Here is a 13,467-nt window from a genome sequence, read left to right as displayed (position 1 = left end):
CACCTTCCCCCGTCACAGACCTTCCTCTGGTCCGACAATTCACCTTCCCCCGTCACAGACCTTCCTCTGGTCCGACAATTCACCTTCCCCCATCACGGACCTTCCTCTGGTCCGACAATTCACCTTCCCCTGTCACGGACCTTCCTCTGGTCCGACAATTCACCTTCCCCCATCGCGGACCTTCCTCTGGTCCGACAATTCACCTTCCCCCATCACGGACCTTCCTCTGGTCCGACAATTCACCTTCCCCCGTCACGGACCTTCCTCTGGTCCAACAGTGTCAATAGGGTTTCCTGTTGAACACGCCCCTCGCCGTGGGGAAACCCATGGTGGGACGCGCCCCACACTGTGGGGAAACCCATGGTGGGACGCGCCCCACACTGTGGGGAAACCCATGGTGGGACGCGCCCCTCGCCGTGGGGAAACCCATGGTGGGACGCGCCCCTCGCCGTGGGGAAACACATGGTGGGACGCGCCCCTCGCCGTGGGGAAACCCATGATGGGACACGCCTCTCACAGTGGGGAAACCCATGGTGGGACGCGCCCCTCGCCGTGGGGAAACCCATGGTGGGACGCACTCCTCGCCGTGGGGAAACCCATGGTGGGACGCGCCCCTCACTGTGGGGAAACCCATGGTGGGACGCGCCCCTCACTGTGGGGAAACCCATGGTGGGACGCGCCTCTCGCTGTGGGGAAACCCATGGTGGGACGCGCCCCTCGCCGTGGGGAAACCCATGGTGGGACGCGCCCCTCGCCGTGGGGAAACCCATGGTGGGACGCGCCCCTCGCCGTGGGGAAACCCATGGTGGGACGCGCCCCTCGCCGTGGGGAAACCCATGGTGGGACGCGCCCCTCGCCGTGGGGAAACCCATGGTGGGACGCGCCCCTCGCCGTGGGGAAACCCATGGTGGGACGCGCCCCTCACTGTGGGGAAACCCATGGTGGGACGCACCCCTCGCTGTGGGGAAACCCATGGTGGGACGCGCCCCTCGCTGTGGGGAAACACATGGTGGGACGCGCCATCAGCAGGATCAGATGATTCTCCGGGTGTGAATTTCACATTTGGAAATCCCATCTGTATACATCACATTCTGCAGGATTTCCCAGTTCTGATCTTGCATCCCAAAAATGGGAGCAGAAATTCCCCACTCAGAGTTCAGCTCTTTTGTCCATGTTTGAACCAATGAGGTCATGAGCTGAGTGACCCTGGCAAAACCCAAACTGAGTAGGTTATTGTTGAGCAGGTGTAGCTTGAGAACCCTTCAGTCATTTTACTAATGATCAAGAGTAGACTGACTGGGTGGTAGTTGGTCAGGTTGGATTTATCCTGATTCTTGTGTACAGGACATACCTGGAAAACTTTCCACATTGCCAGGTAGATGCCAGTGTTGTGGCTGTACTGGAACAGGCTCGGGGCAAGTTCTAGAGCACAAGTCTTCAGTGCAAAGCTGGAATATTGTCAGGGCCCAAACCCTTTTGCAGTATCCAGTGCCTTCAGCCATTTCCTGATATCAAGTGGAGTGAATCGAATTGGCTGAAGACTGGCATCTGCGATGCTAGGATCTCCGGAGGACACCAAGATGAATCATCCATTCCACACTTTTGGTCAAAGTTTGTTGCAGATGCTTCAGCTTAATCTTTTGCACTGATTGACTTTTGCACTTGGACAAAGAGTTGGTTGATTGACCAGAATCAGAGAGTAGTAATAGATTCAGATTGGAGGAAGGTTTGTGATGGAGTTCCGCAGTAATCAGTATTGTGACGTTTGTGCATTCTGATATATTAATGACCTAGAGTGTGGTGTTCGGGGCATTATTTCAAAATTTGCAGATGATACGAAGATTGGAAACATTGTAAACCATGATAAGGTTAGTTTTGAACTTCAAAAGGACGTGGTTATGTTATTGGATTGGGCAGACTAGTAGCAGATAAAGTTCAATGCAGAGGTGATTCATTTTGGCAGGAAGAATATGGAGAGACAGTAAAAAAAAGAGCAACTCTCGAGGAGGGGCAGGAACAGAGGGATCTCAGTATATACGTGCACAAGCTATTGAAGGTGGCAGGACATGTTAAGAGAGTGGTTAATAAAGCACATGGTATCTTAGGCTTTATTAATAAGGACACTGAGTGCAAGAGTAAGGAGGTGATGTTGAACTAGTTGTATAAGACACTAGTTAGGCCTCATCTGGCGTACTGCATTCAGTTCTGGGCGCCATATGTGAGGATCATAGATCATAGAACCCTACAGTGCAGAAAGAGGCCCTTCGGCCCATTGAGTCTGCACTGACCACAATCCCACCCAGGCCCTACCCCCATACCCCTACATATTTTACCCACTAATACCCACCCCAGGATACTAAGTGGCAATTTTAGCATGGCCAATCAACCTAACCTGCACATCTTTGGACTGTGGGAGGAAACCCACGCAGACACGAGGGGTATGTGCAAACTCCACACAGACAGTGACCCGAGCTGGGAATCAAACCCACGTCCCTGGAGCTGTGAATCAGCAGTGCTACCGTGCCGCCCTGTGGCACGGTGAAGGCATGTGGATGTGAAGGCATTAGAAACAGTACAGAGGAGATTCACAAGAATGATTCCAGGCATAAGGTGAAAAATTGATTAGGTTGGGGCTGTTTTCCTTGGAGAAAAGACAGAGAGGAGACTTGATAGAACCAACTTATTGGAGTTTTTTGAGGAATTAGGATGTGCTGTAGATTAAGGGGAACCAGTGGATGTGATATACTTAAATTTGCAGAAGGCATTGAGTAAATTGCCTCATCAAAGGTCGTTGTAGAAATTAAAAGCTCATTGTGTGGGGTTAACATATTGGCATGGATAGAAGATTGACCAGCTGATAGGAAGCAAAGAGTAGACATAAATGGGTCTTTTTCGGATTGACAAGATGTGACAAGTGGTGTGCCACAAGGATCAGTGCTGGGGCCTCAACCGTTTACAGTTTATATAAATGACTTGGATAAAAGGATTGATGGGATGGTTATCAGATTTGCTGTAACTACAAAGATAGGTGGGTAAGTAAATTGTGAAGAGGACATAGAGACTACAAAAAGATACAAATAGTATAAGTGACTGGGCAAAGACCTGAGAGTACAATGTGGAAAAATGTGAAATTGTACATCTGCGCAGTAAGAATATAAAAGAAGCACATTACCTAAATGGTGAACAATTGCAGAAATTAGAATGGCTCAGTGGCACTGTGGTTAGCACTGCTGTCTCACAGCACCAGGAACCTGGGTTCGATTCCCACCTTGGGTCACTGTCTGTGGAGTCTGCATGTTCTCCCCATGTCTGCATGGATTTCCTCCAGGTGTTCTGGTTTCCTCCCACAGTGCAAAAGATGTGCTGATGAAGTGGATTGGCCATGCTAAATTCCCCCTCACTGTATCCCACCCAAACAAACACTGGAGTGTGGCAACCAGGGGATTGTCACAGTAACTTCATTGCAGTGTTAATGTAAGCCCACTTGTGACATTAATAAATAAACTAAACTAAAGCTGAGATGGACGGGGATCTGACTGTCTTAGTGCAGGAATCGCAAAAGCTCGTACGCAGGTACAGCGTGTATTTAAGAAAGTGAGGCATAGAGTATAAGATCAGGGAGGTTATGATGGAACTGTATAAAATATTCATTGGGCCACGGCTAGAATATTGTGTGCAGTTCTGATCATCATGCTTTCAGGAGGAAGAGATTGCACTAGGGAGGGTATAGGGGAGATTTACCAGGATGTTGCCTGGACTGGAGTGTTTCAGCTATGAGGAGAGGCTGGATGGGCTGGGGTTGTTTTTCTTGGAGCAGAGAAGGCTGAGGGGGGAAATCTGATTAAGGCGTACAAAGTTATATAAGGGACATAGCTTCGATAGGAAGAAACTTTTCCCCCGAGTAGAGGGGCCAATAACCAGAGGACATAGAGTTAAGGTCAGGGGCAGAAAATTTAGTGGGGATTTGATGAAAAGCTTTTTCACCCAGAGGGTAGTGGGAATCTGGAACTTACTGCCTGAAAGAGGTAGAGTCAGGAACCCTCATAACATTTGAGAAACTTTAAGATGAGCATTTGAACCAACGTGGCATACAAGGCTACGGACCAAGTGCTGGAATTTGGGATTAGAATTGATAGTTGGTGCAGACATGATAGCCAAAGTGTCTCTTTCAGTGTGGTGAAGTTCTGTGATCCAAGACTGTGACTCTATTATTCACTGTCCTTTAACTGTACACAGGCAGTGAATGAGCTGCTGGCCAATGGGGCTGACCCAAATCTGCCACTTACTCGAGGAGTGGGGAGTGCATTGTGTGCAGCTCTGAACACCACGTATGAGCACAAGAGAAGCCTGGCCAAGAGACTGGCGCTGGTGAGTTTCAAAGAAATGGGGGCATGTCATGGCGAGATTGCCTGTGGTCACGCTGTAAAACAGAAAGGTCCCCTCTGTCGATAATTAAGAGAAGTGCTGCCCAGACTAAGCCAGTGCACCTGGATAATTTCCAGCAGGTTTAGTGGTGCACACTTTATAGCTGTGTGTCAGGAATGATTCCCTGAAGATTGCTGGATCAACGCTCTTTGGCTCCCAAATATTGTGTCCCTGTGCTGATATTCATGGCAGTCAGCAAGTGGAAGCAAGATAATCCACCCCTCCCCCAGACAAGGGGGCACAATTGTTTCCATTCCAGTGACTGCCATTCAGCCCCTGTATAACATTGGCAAAAAACAGTTGGGACAACCTGGATATACTGAAGAGAGACCTGTTGTCAAAACTTGTCCTCTTTCACTCATCAGGACAGATGCGAGGGTTCTAAATTTCCAGCCGTCGTGACAATTTATAGTGCACGTGAAAAGAATGCTGATTGGTTGGCAAATTGCATCCATTTGGCTGAGGTGTTACCATGGCGAAGGTAAAAAGCTTTGGGAACGTGACTCTCCTGTCAGCAATGCTGAAGTCAGCCTGACTACCTGTCAAGATCCTATTCCCGATTTCGTTGGAAACCTGTTCACAGGATGTGTCTGCTAGCTTCAACGTGCCTTCAAAAAGCAGCCTCTCTCCTATTCTGCTGGGGAAGCAAAGGGATGGAGAACGGATAGCCCCAAATATTGACCTTTGCTAGGTCAGAATGGGTCCCTCAGGCACTGCCCAGTAAGGCTGTAGCCCCCTGGTGGACATAAATTGTCAGGAGTCAACCTGAGGTTAGAGACAGCAAAGTTCCTCCCCCACCACCCACATGCCCCTGGGGACAGAGAATGAAGGGGCAACAGAAAATGGCTGCCTGAATTTTCCATTTGTAACACTGTCCTGTTTCTCCTAGGTCATCAAGTTACTCGAAGCTGATGCCAATATTTTGATGCCTGTTGAACTTATGTCTACGGATGGTCAAGTTATAGGAACAGCTCTGGATTACGGATATTACAAATACTACCAGGTAATCATTATCAGTTTCATACGCTTTCTTCATTTGTTAAAACTTCTCAGGGTCCATTTCTTTGGAGTTTTCATTAAACATCACCCTAACCACCACACCTTTCCCCAATTCCCACCTTCCTGGTCTAGCTTCCAACAGCCTGGGATGTCTCAGCGATGTCAATCTCATATCTGACTTGGAAGGTCATGAGTTCAAATCCCTCCAGAAATTTGGGTGTACACCCTAGCCAATGATCCAGTGCAGCTCTGAGGATGAACTCAGAGGTGCCATCTTTCTGATAAGATATTAAATGGAGATCCTGTCTGCCCTCTCTGGCAGATTAAAAAATCTGCTGGTTCTCTCTGGTTTCCTCACCAATATTTGTAATGGTGATCTGCCCAAGGATACATTCAAGACCACTTTGGTCTTATTGACATCTCCCAGCAAGATATTTTTAAAGGCAGTCATGTTATCATATCAGAATCTTTGTTCCCTGCTATTCTTCAAAAACTTCATCACACCTGGACACAGACTGGAAAAGAAATTTCAAGAGAAAGACAGTATGTTGGTCAGTTATGAACAATGACGTTGAGGTCATTGTCAAGAAGTGAGAGGCATATCAAGGGCGTTTGTCAAGTCAGCACAACACACTATTGATTCCATATGAGATTTCTACCCATCCTTGGTCCAAACCCACATCCAACATCTTTCTTATCCAAGGCATTAACTTCACTGTCAACTATTTTACCAAGTACCTCATTATTAAACAATTGCAAAATGTGTCACTTTAAGAATTTCAGTTTTTCAATGTGCCTGTGGAGATTATTATGGATAATGCTCCTCAATTTATTGATCAACCATTTCAGGCTATGTGTGAGAAGTGGATTATCTGTCATACACTTCTTTTCTTCATTGCCCTAAACATAATAGCCTAGCTGAGCACAATGAAATCCCTGCTTCTCAAACGTAGACAGACCAAGCAAGATCTACACATTGCGAAGTTACATTTGAGAATGAAACTAGTCCATCACTGACAGAGCTCACACTTGGCAAACCATTGTCAAATCCATTCTACTCTCTCAGAAACTATGGAGCAACATTGAAAACTGCAAGAGAGGATGACTAGCGTGTGCCATGTTTACAAGTTCTCCTAAACATCACGTTCTCATTAAACATCAAGGATGCTACAGAAGGTACGTGGCAACCAGCCCAGATGATGAGGATTTGTTTATGACCAAGTTCTTATGAAATCGTTACATACAGGGCACAATGTCGAAGTGTGACCAAGGACAAATCAGATCGATTCCAGCTCCTCAATCACCGTGCAGTCTTATTGCTTCTAGAACAAGATCCTGAATGAAAGCAGGAACAACATCCAAGAGTAACTGTGGATTTGATTTATTTGGACTTTCAGAAGGCTATCGACAAAGTCCCATTGAAGAGATTAGTGTGTAAAATTAAAGCTCACAGGAATGGAGTTAATGTGTTGAGATGGATTAAAAAAATGGGTTGGCAGACAGGAAACAAACAGTAGGAATTAACAGGTCATTTGCCAATTGGCAGGCAGTGACTAGTGGAGTAGGGATCAGTGCTGGGGCCCCCAGCTGTTTAATAATTTAGCTGAGGAAACTAAATGTAATTTCCAAATTTGGAAATGACGCAAAACTGAGTGGGAGGGTGAGCTTTGAGGAGAATGCAGAGATGTTTCAGGATGATTTAGATAAGCTGAGTGAGTGGGCCAATGCATGGCAGATACAGTACAATATGGATAAATGTGAGGTTATCCACTTAGATAGCAAAAACAGGAAGGCAGATTATGATCTAAATGGCTATAGATTGAGAGAGGGGAATCTGCAATGAGACCTGGGTGTCCTTGTACACCAGTCACTGGAGGTAAGCATGCAGTAAAGGCGGCAAATGGTATGTTCACCTTCATAGTGAGAAGATTCGAGTACAGGAGCAGGGGGATGTCAATTATACATGGCCTTGTGGAGGCTATACCTCATATTATATGCAGATTTGTTTAGGATTATATATGCTGGAGTTCAGAAGAATGAGGGGGATCTTATAGAAATCTATAAAATTCTAATAAGAGTAGATAGGGTAGATACAGGAAGGATGTTCCCAGTAGTAGGGGTGTCCAGAACCAGAGGTCATATTTAAGGATAGGGGGTAAAACTTTTATAAGTGAGATGAGGAGAAATTTCTTCACCAAGAGAGAGTGGTAAGCCTGTGGAATTCTCTACCACAGAAAGCATTTAAAGTCAAAATGATTTTATGTTTTCAAGAAGGAGTTGCCCTTGGGGCAAAGGAGGTCAAAGAATATTGTGGGCGAGGTGGGGAGGGGGAAGGTGGGACCAGGTTATTGACAAAGAACAAAGAACAGTACAGCACAGGAACAAGGCCTTTGGCCTACCAAGTCTATGCTGACACAGATGTCTCTCTAATCTAATATTTTCTTGCCTCTACGTGGTCCATATCCATTGCAGGTGCAATGGATCACAAAATGTTGGTTTGCAGTGCAGCAGGTAATTAAGAAGGCGAGTGGAATTTTGTGCTTCATTGCTACAGGGATGGAGTTTTAAAACAGCAAGTTTACGTTGCAGCTGGATAAGGTGCTGGCGAGGCCATACCTGGAGTACTGTGCACAGTTTTGGTCTCCTTACTTGAGAAGGAATATACTGGCACTGAAAGGGGTACAGAGGAGATTCATGAGGTCGATTCAGGAGTTAAGAGAGTTAAGGCTTATGAGGTGAGACTGAGTAGGCTGCGGCTATACTCATTGGAATTCAGAAGAATGAGAGGAGATTTTATAGAAACGTGAGATTATGAAGAGAATAGATAAGAAAGAAGCAGGGAAGTTGTTTCCACTCGCGGGTGAAACTAGAACAAGGGACACGGCCTCAAAATAAGGGGAAGCAGATTTAGGACTAAGTTGAGGAGGACCTTCTTCACACAAAGGGTTGTGAATCTGTGGAATTCCCTGCCCAATAAAGCAGCTGAATGTTTTTAAGGCAAGGATAGATACATTTCTGAACACCAAAGGAATTAAGGATCATGATGAGCAGGCAGGTAAAAGGGGCTGAGTCCAAGAAAAGATGAACCATGATCTTACTGGATAATGGAGCAGGCTCGAAGGGCCTGATGGCCTACTCCTGCTTCCAATTCTTATGTTCTTAGTCCTTACCCATTCATCGATTGATCCAGATGCCTCCTGAACATTGTTATAGAATCTGCTTCCACCACCTCCTCCTGCAGCATGTTGCAGGCATTCACTATCCTGTATGAGAAAAACATGCTCCTTAAATCCCTTTCCAACTTCCTCCCTCACAGTTTCAACCTATGCTCTCGAGTAATTGACCCTTCGACCCTGGGAAAAAGACTGATAATCCATCCTATCCAAACCTGTCATAATCTTGAAAACCTCTATCAGGTCCCTTCAAATCCTGTGACATTTCAATGAAAACTATGCACGGTTGTTCAACCTTTCTTCATAGTCCATTTCCTCCAAACCAGGCAACATTCTGTTATCCCTTACTATACATCAACATCCTTCTGGTAGTGTAGCAATGTACACTGCAAACGTGTTCAAAACAAAGTCTTATACAGCTGCGTCATGATTTTCCAGTATTGAGTTGGATGATTTGCCAAGATCATAGCGCATGGTGGAGCAGACTGAAGGGCCAAATGGCCTACTCCTGCTCCTATTTCCTCTGTTTCTATGACCTCACAGTTCACTGTGAGCAATTATAGACACCTCCAGACAAGGTTACCATTATAAGATCTAGACGTCCCAGCAGATTACCTCTATGCTTTAGGTACTCATAGTTTCATTGGTTGTAACTAAACAGAAACATGTAACCACATACTTCTTTGGAAGGAGAGGGGAAGAGTACTTTTAAAAGAAAGGGGGATGTTGAAATACGTCTTTAAGAGATAACACTAGAGAAAAGATGTGCCAGGCAACCTGGCCCAAGGCAGATTGTGCGTGGCTCGACTGGCTGTGTGACAGTAAACATCTCAATCTCGTTTTATGCACAGGATTCAAAAATAGCGCGGACACCTTACCATGCCCTGAAACCTGAAGAACGGGAAATCTATAACGCCCGGCGTGAACTTCTCAGCTTTCTGAGCCAACCATTTCGCAAGTCTTCCATCAGCAAGGAACGGAAGAGGTTTGATGACATCGTACAAAGCAAACTAAGTAAGGAGAGGCATGGTAACAGCTTCCTTTTTGACATGGTAACTCGTTTCGGCTCTGATTTTTCTCACCCAGACTTGTCTCCCAGACAGTTCCAGTTGGCACCAGTGACTGCCCAGGCTGAGGCTCCTCAGATAAACCACCAGGGGGCCCTTAGGGTGAATGAGTGTCTGACTCCAGGGGGCGGTGACAGAGTTGGTATCCCTCACTGCATTGCTTAGGTAAATCAGATAACAGCTAGAGATGGAATTCCCATTTTTTTGCCTAACCACCCCCCCCATTCCCCCCCTCCCCTCCCTTCCACTGGGAAAATGGAGGATTCAGGTTATGAGCCTACTGCTAACCTCAAGCAGATTGACAGATAGAATGGATATAAATCGTGGGCTGGTATTCATGTTGAATTTCTTGAAAGAGTAATGGTCTTAGACATCAGCAGCTGATTACCCATCCTCTGTTTGGGGGTGGGACCAGTCTATTTCTCAGTGTCTCAGGTTGAAGCTCTGACTCCAACTCTCAGACAAGAGCATCCTTCCCTAATGTTTCCAACTGCTTATTCATGACAGCTCTTTAGGGACCCAAGTTCAGGAATTGGCATAGTAGATGCATCAGGCAGTCCAAGACACAATCAAAAATAGAGTAGGCAGGTACGGCCGCTTGTAAGGATGCATAAAGGAGATTATGGCTTTTTACAGGATCAGGAACGTATGAACATGCAGAATAGAAACAGAAATAGGCCATTCCCCTCCCCCTGCCACCCCCAACCCATTTGAAAAGATAATGATGGATCTGTTTCAGTTTCCAATTCAAAATTTCCATCAAACCGTGACACCTTAAAAGTTCCTTGCCTAGCAAGAATGGGTTTCAAAAGAAGGGCCTCGCACTCTTGAAACATTAAAACTGTTTCTCTCTCCACAGACACTGCCAGACCCACTGATATTTTTCCCCAGCATTTTCTGTTTTACTTTAATAGTTTATCCTCCTCTGCCTTAAAAATATACAGTGACACTGCCTCCATTGTCTTCTGACACAGAGCTCCATTGTCACACATCGCTCAGAGAAAAGCATTCTCCTCATCTCTGACTTAAAAAAGACAACACCTCATTTTAAAACAGTGCCCCTTAGTCCTGTATTCATGCACAAGAGGAAACATTAACCCATTGATGAGACCCATTTCATCGATTTCATAATGTCTTTCAAACTTGTGCTGGAATCTGAGAGACTGTAAGGATGAGTTTTGGGTTTTATTGCAATGTATCACACAGCTCCATGATTCAGAGCGACCCCACCCACCTATTGATACTATCCCTCAAAATGCGGGACTGGGGGAAAGGCAGGGTGGCTCATTACATTTCAGACTCTTTTTGTAATTGTTCTGTTGCTGACATTGTAAAGGGGCAATTTTGTGATATTTGATTCAGGTCTTTCAGAAAGAGCTGCAGAATATCAGTGGGACGTGCTGGAGATAAATCCCCCTCCTGCAGGTATACCAAAGCTGCTTATTGGATGAAACAAGAGCTATCAGCTCACTTGACATTCTAGCATCATAGGAGGCCATTTGACCCATTCAGCCCTTGCTAGCTCTTTGGAAGATCTATTCAATCAGCCCCACTCTCTTACGCCTTCTTCATTATCCAGAAATTATTCTTTTCAAACATACGTCCAATTTCCTTTTGAAGTGCATTTCAGATGCCCAGTGGCCAGTGCCAGCTGGCACTGCCCAAGAGGCATCCTCCTGTCCTGACCTCCCAGCGAGCCTCAAGTCCCACCAGTGAGGCTATCATGCCTGGTCCTCATTATTGGGGGCCATACATGATTCCCACTGATGTGGACCTCCACCGGTGGGGTCAGAAATATTCGCGCACCCAGATGATTGGTCCCAGGCTCGCTTAATAGATGTAAATTATGATTTCCATGTTATAATCAGCCTCAATTTGTTCCCCAGCGTGAGGCTGATTATATGGAAAAGAAATGGCCCAGGAAGTTCACAGCCAGTGTACATTTTTGTCTATCTGCTGACATTTCCTGGCCTGTTTGCCATCTTTTGGTTCCATTTGATTCTGTAAGATCCTCTTTTCACATAAGCAAAATATGTAAGATTTGATATGAACAATTTATGATCTCAGAGTCATGACATACCTATTAAATCGCCTCTTAACCTTGTCTGCTCCAAGAATAACAAGGGTGGGATTTTCCAGCCATTCTTGCCCCTTGTCTGAGGTCAATGAACCTTTCCATGCTCAGCCCCTCACCCGCTCCAATTCCCGGATAGGCAGAATGGAAAAATTCTAATCTTTCCAGATAACTAAAGTCCCTCTTCCCTGCTGCTATTCTTGTAAAACTCTTCTATGCCCATGTCAAATCCTTTACATCCTTCTGAAAATGTAGTACCTAGAGTGTGCATAGTACTCTGCTGTGGAACTGAACTATGATTAATAATGCTTGAGCATGGTTAGTATTTGATTGTCCTTTGAGAATGCTGGTTACAACTGGTCCTCAGTTCTTTGGGATGGTGCTGAGGAGGAAGGAAAAACTGCTTTCCCCCATGGCAGGTTTGTTGGCGGAGCGAGAAGGGGGCATTTAATGATGGCCAGGGATCCTCCTGCCTCCACTCCGATTAAGTCCATGGCGGAAACAATGGCTCTCCCACCCAGCTGCTAATCGAGGCCCTAAAGCTAGCAATGAGTGTCCACTTAAGGGTCTTATTTTGCTGTCGCTGGTGTTAACGCAGCAGTGGGCAGATGGCTCACCATGTGGGAGCATGACAAGCCAAGCCTGGCAGTTTACATGAAAGCTTGCCAAGTGTCTTCCTCATTCAAACACACTCGGTACCTGATCAAGGGAGCTGGCATTTGGGAGGAGGAGGTCCCATTGAGAGCCACCACTCTACCCTTGCTGCTTGTGATGCCCCACTCTCACCATCACTCCCCTGTGGCCCGCCTGGGTGTGAGGCCTCTGGTGGGTGTAGTACCAACAGCAGCCATCACCTCCTTGGTGGGACCGCTGAGTACAGAAGAATTTCAGGCTCCTGGTTGGCTGACAGCTGTTGGCAAATAGGATCTCTGTCCCCGGGGTCCTTGATTCTGAGGAAGGCCCGCCACCTGCCCAAGTGGGACTTCCTCCCAAAAAGAGTACATTTGGAGTGCTGCATCCAGTTCTGGTCACCGTACTACCGGAAGGATGTGGAGACCCTGGAGAGAGTGCAGAGGAGGTTTACCAGGATGCTGCCTGGTATGGAAGGACTTAGCTATGAGGAGAGATTGGGCAAATTGGGGCTGTTCTCCTTAGAAAGACGGAGAATGAGGGGAGATCTAATAGAGGTGTATAAGATTATGAAGGGTATAGATAGAGTGAACAGTGGTAAGCTTTTTCCTGGGTTGGATACAAAAATCACGAGGGGCCACGGGCTTAGGGTGAGGGGGGTGAGGTATAATTTGGATGTTAGAGGGAGGTTTTTCACACTGAGGGTTGTGGAGGCCTGGAATGCACTGCCAAGTAGGGTGGTGGAGGCAGGCACGCTGGAGTTGGTTAAGAGTTACTTAGATAGGCACATGAGCAGACTAGAGATGGAGGGATACAAAAGATTGTTCTAAATAAGGATCAAGAGCCTCAGGACGTTCCTGGGAATCAATAGATTCCTATGGGCCGTCCAACATATTTTATGGCTCACTTGTCTTACGTTTGAGCTTCTGGGGATCTTCCGTGAACGTCTGTGCAAGTTATGTATGTTGATTGATGTCTTTTCTTTTAATCCACAGGGGCTTCGGTCCGCCTTGTTGTCCAACAAGGGGCATACACGCGGTGGGTCGTGCGAGGGCTGCTCTTGGATGTTGCTTTGAGAGTTGCCTAGTGCTTCACATCG

The 13,467-nt window shown here is 46.4% G+C and overlaps 1 protein-coding gene across 1 annotated transcript in view; it reads left to right on the top strand.

Annotated features, from left to right (window-relative positions):
- ankmy1 (ankyrin repeat and MYND domain containing 1) overlaps positions 1 to 13,467 on the top strand; it is an 81,067-nt gene that overhangs the window by 42,320 nt on the left and 25,280 nt on the right. The window contains exons 11-13 of the mRNA XM_080186125.1: positions 4,237 to 4,368; positions 5,315 to 5,428; positions 9,449 to 9,611. Of these exons, the coding sequence (XP_080042251.1) occupies positions 4,237 to 4,368; positions 5,315 to 5,428; positions 9,449 to 9,611 (409 nt within the window). The remainder of the gene's footprint in view (positions 1 to 4,236; positions 4,369 to 5,314; positions 5,429 to 9,448; positions 9,612 to 13,467) is intronic.

The sequence above is a fragment of the Carcharhinus amblyrhynchos genome, chromosome 3 (genome assembly GCF_965287045.1).
Source record: "Carcharhinus amblyrhynchos chromosome 3, sCarAmb.v2.hapA, whole genome shotgun sequence".
Lineage (NCBI taxonomy): Eukaryota > Metazoa > Chordata > Chondrichthyes > Carcharhiniformes > Carcharhinidae > Carcharhinus > Carcharhinus amblyrhynchos.
The sequence above is the reverse complement of the archived record's forward strand: the minus strand, read 5'-3'. Positions and strand labels throughout refer to the sequence as shown.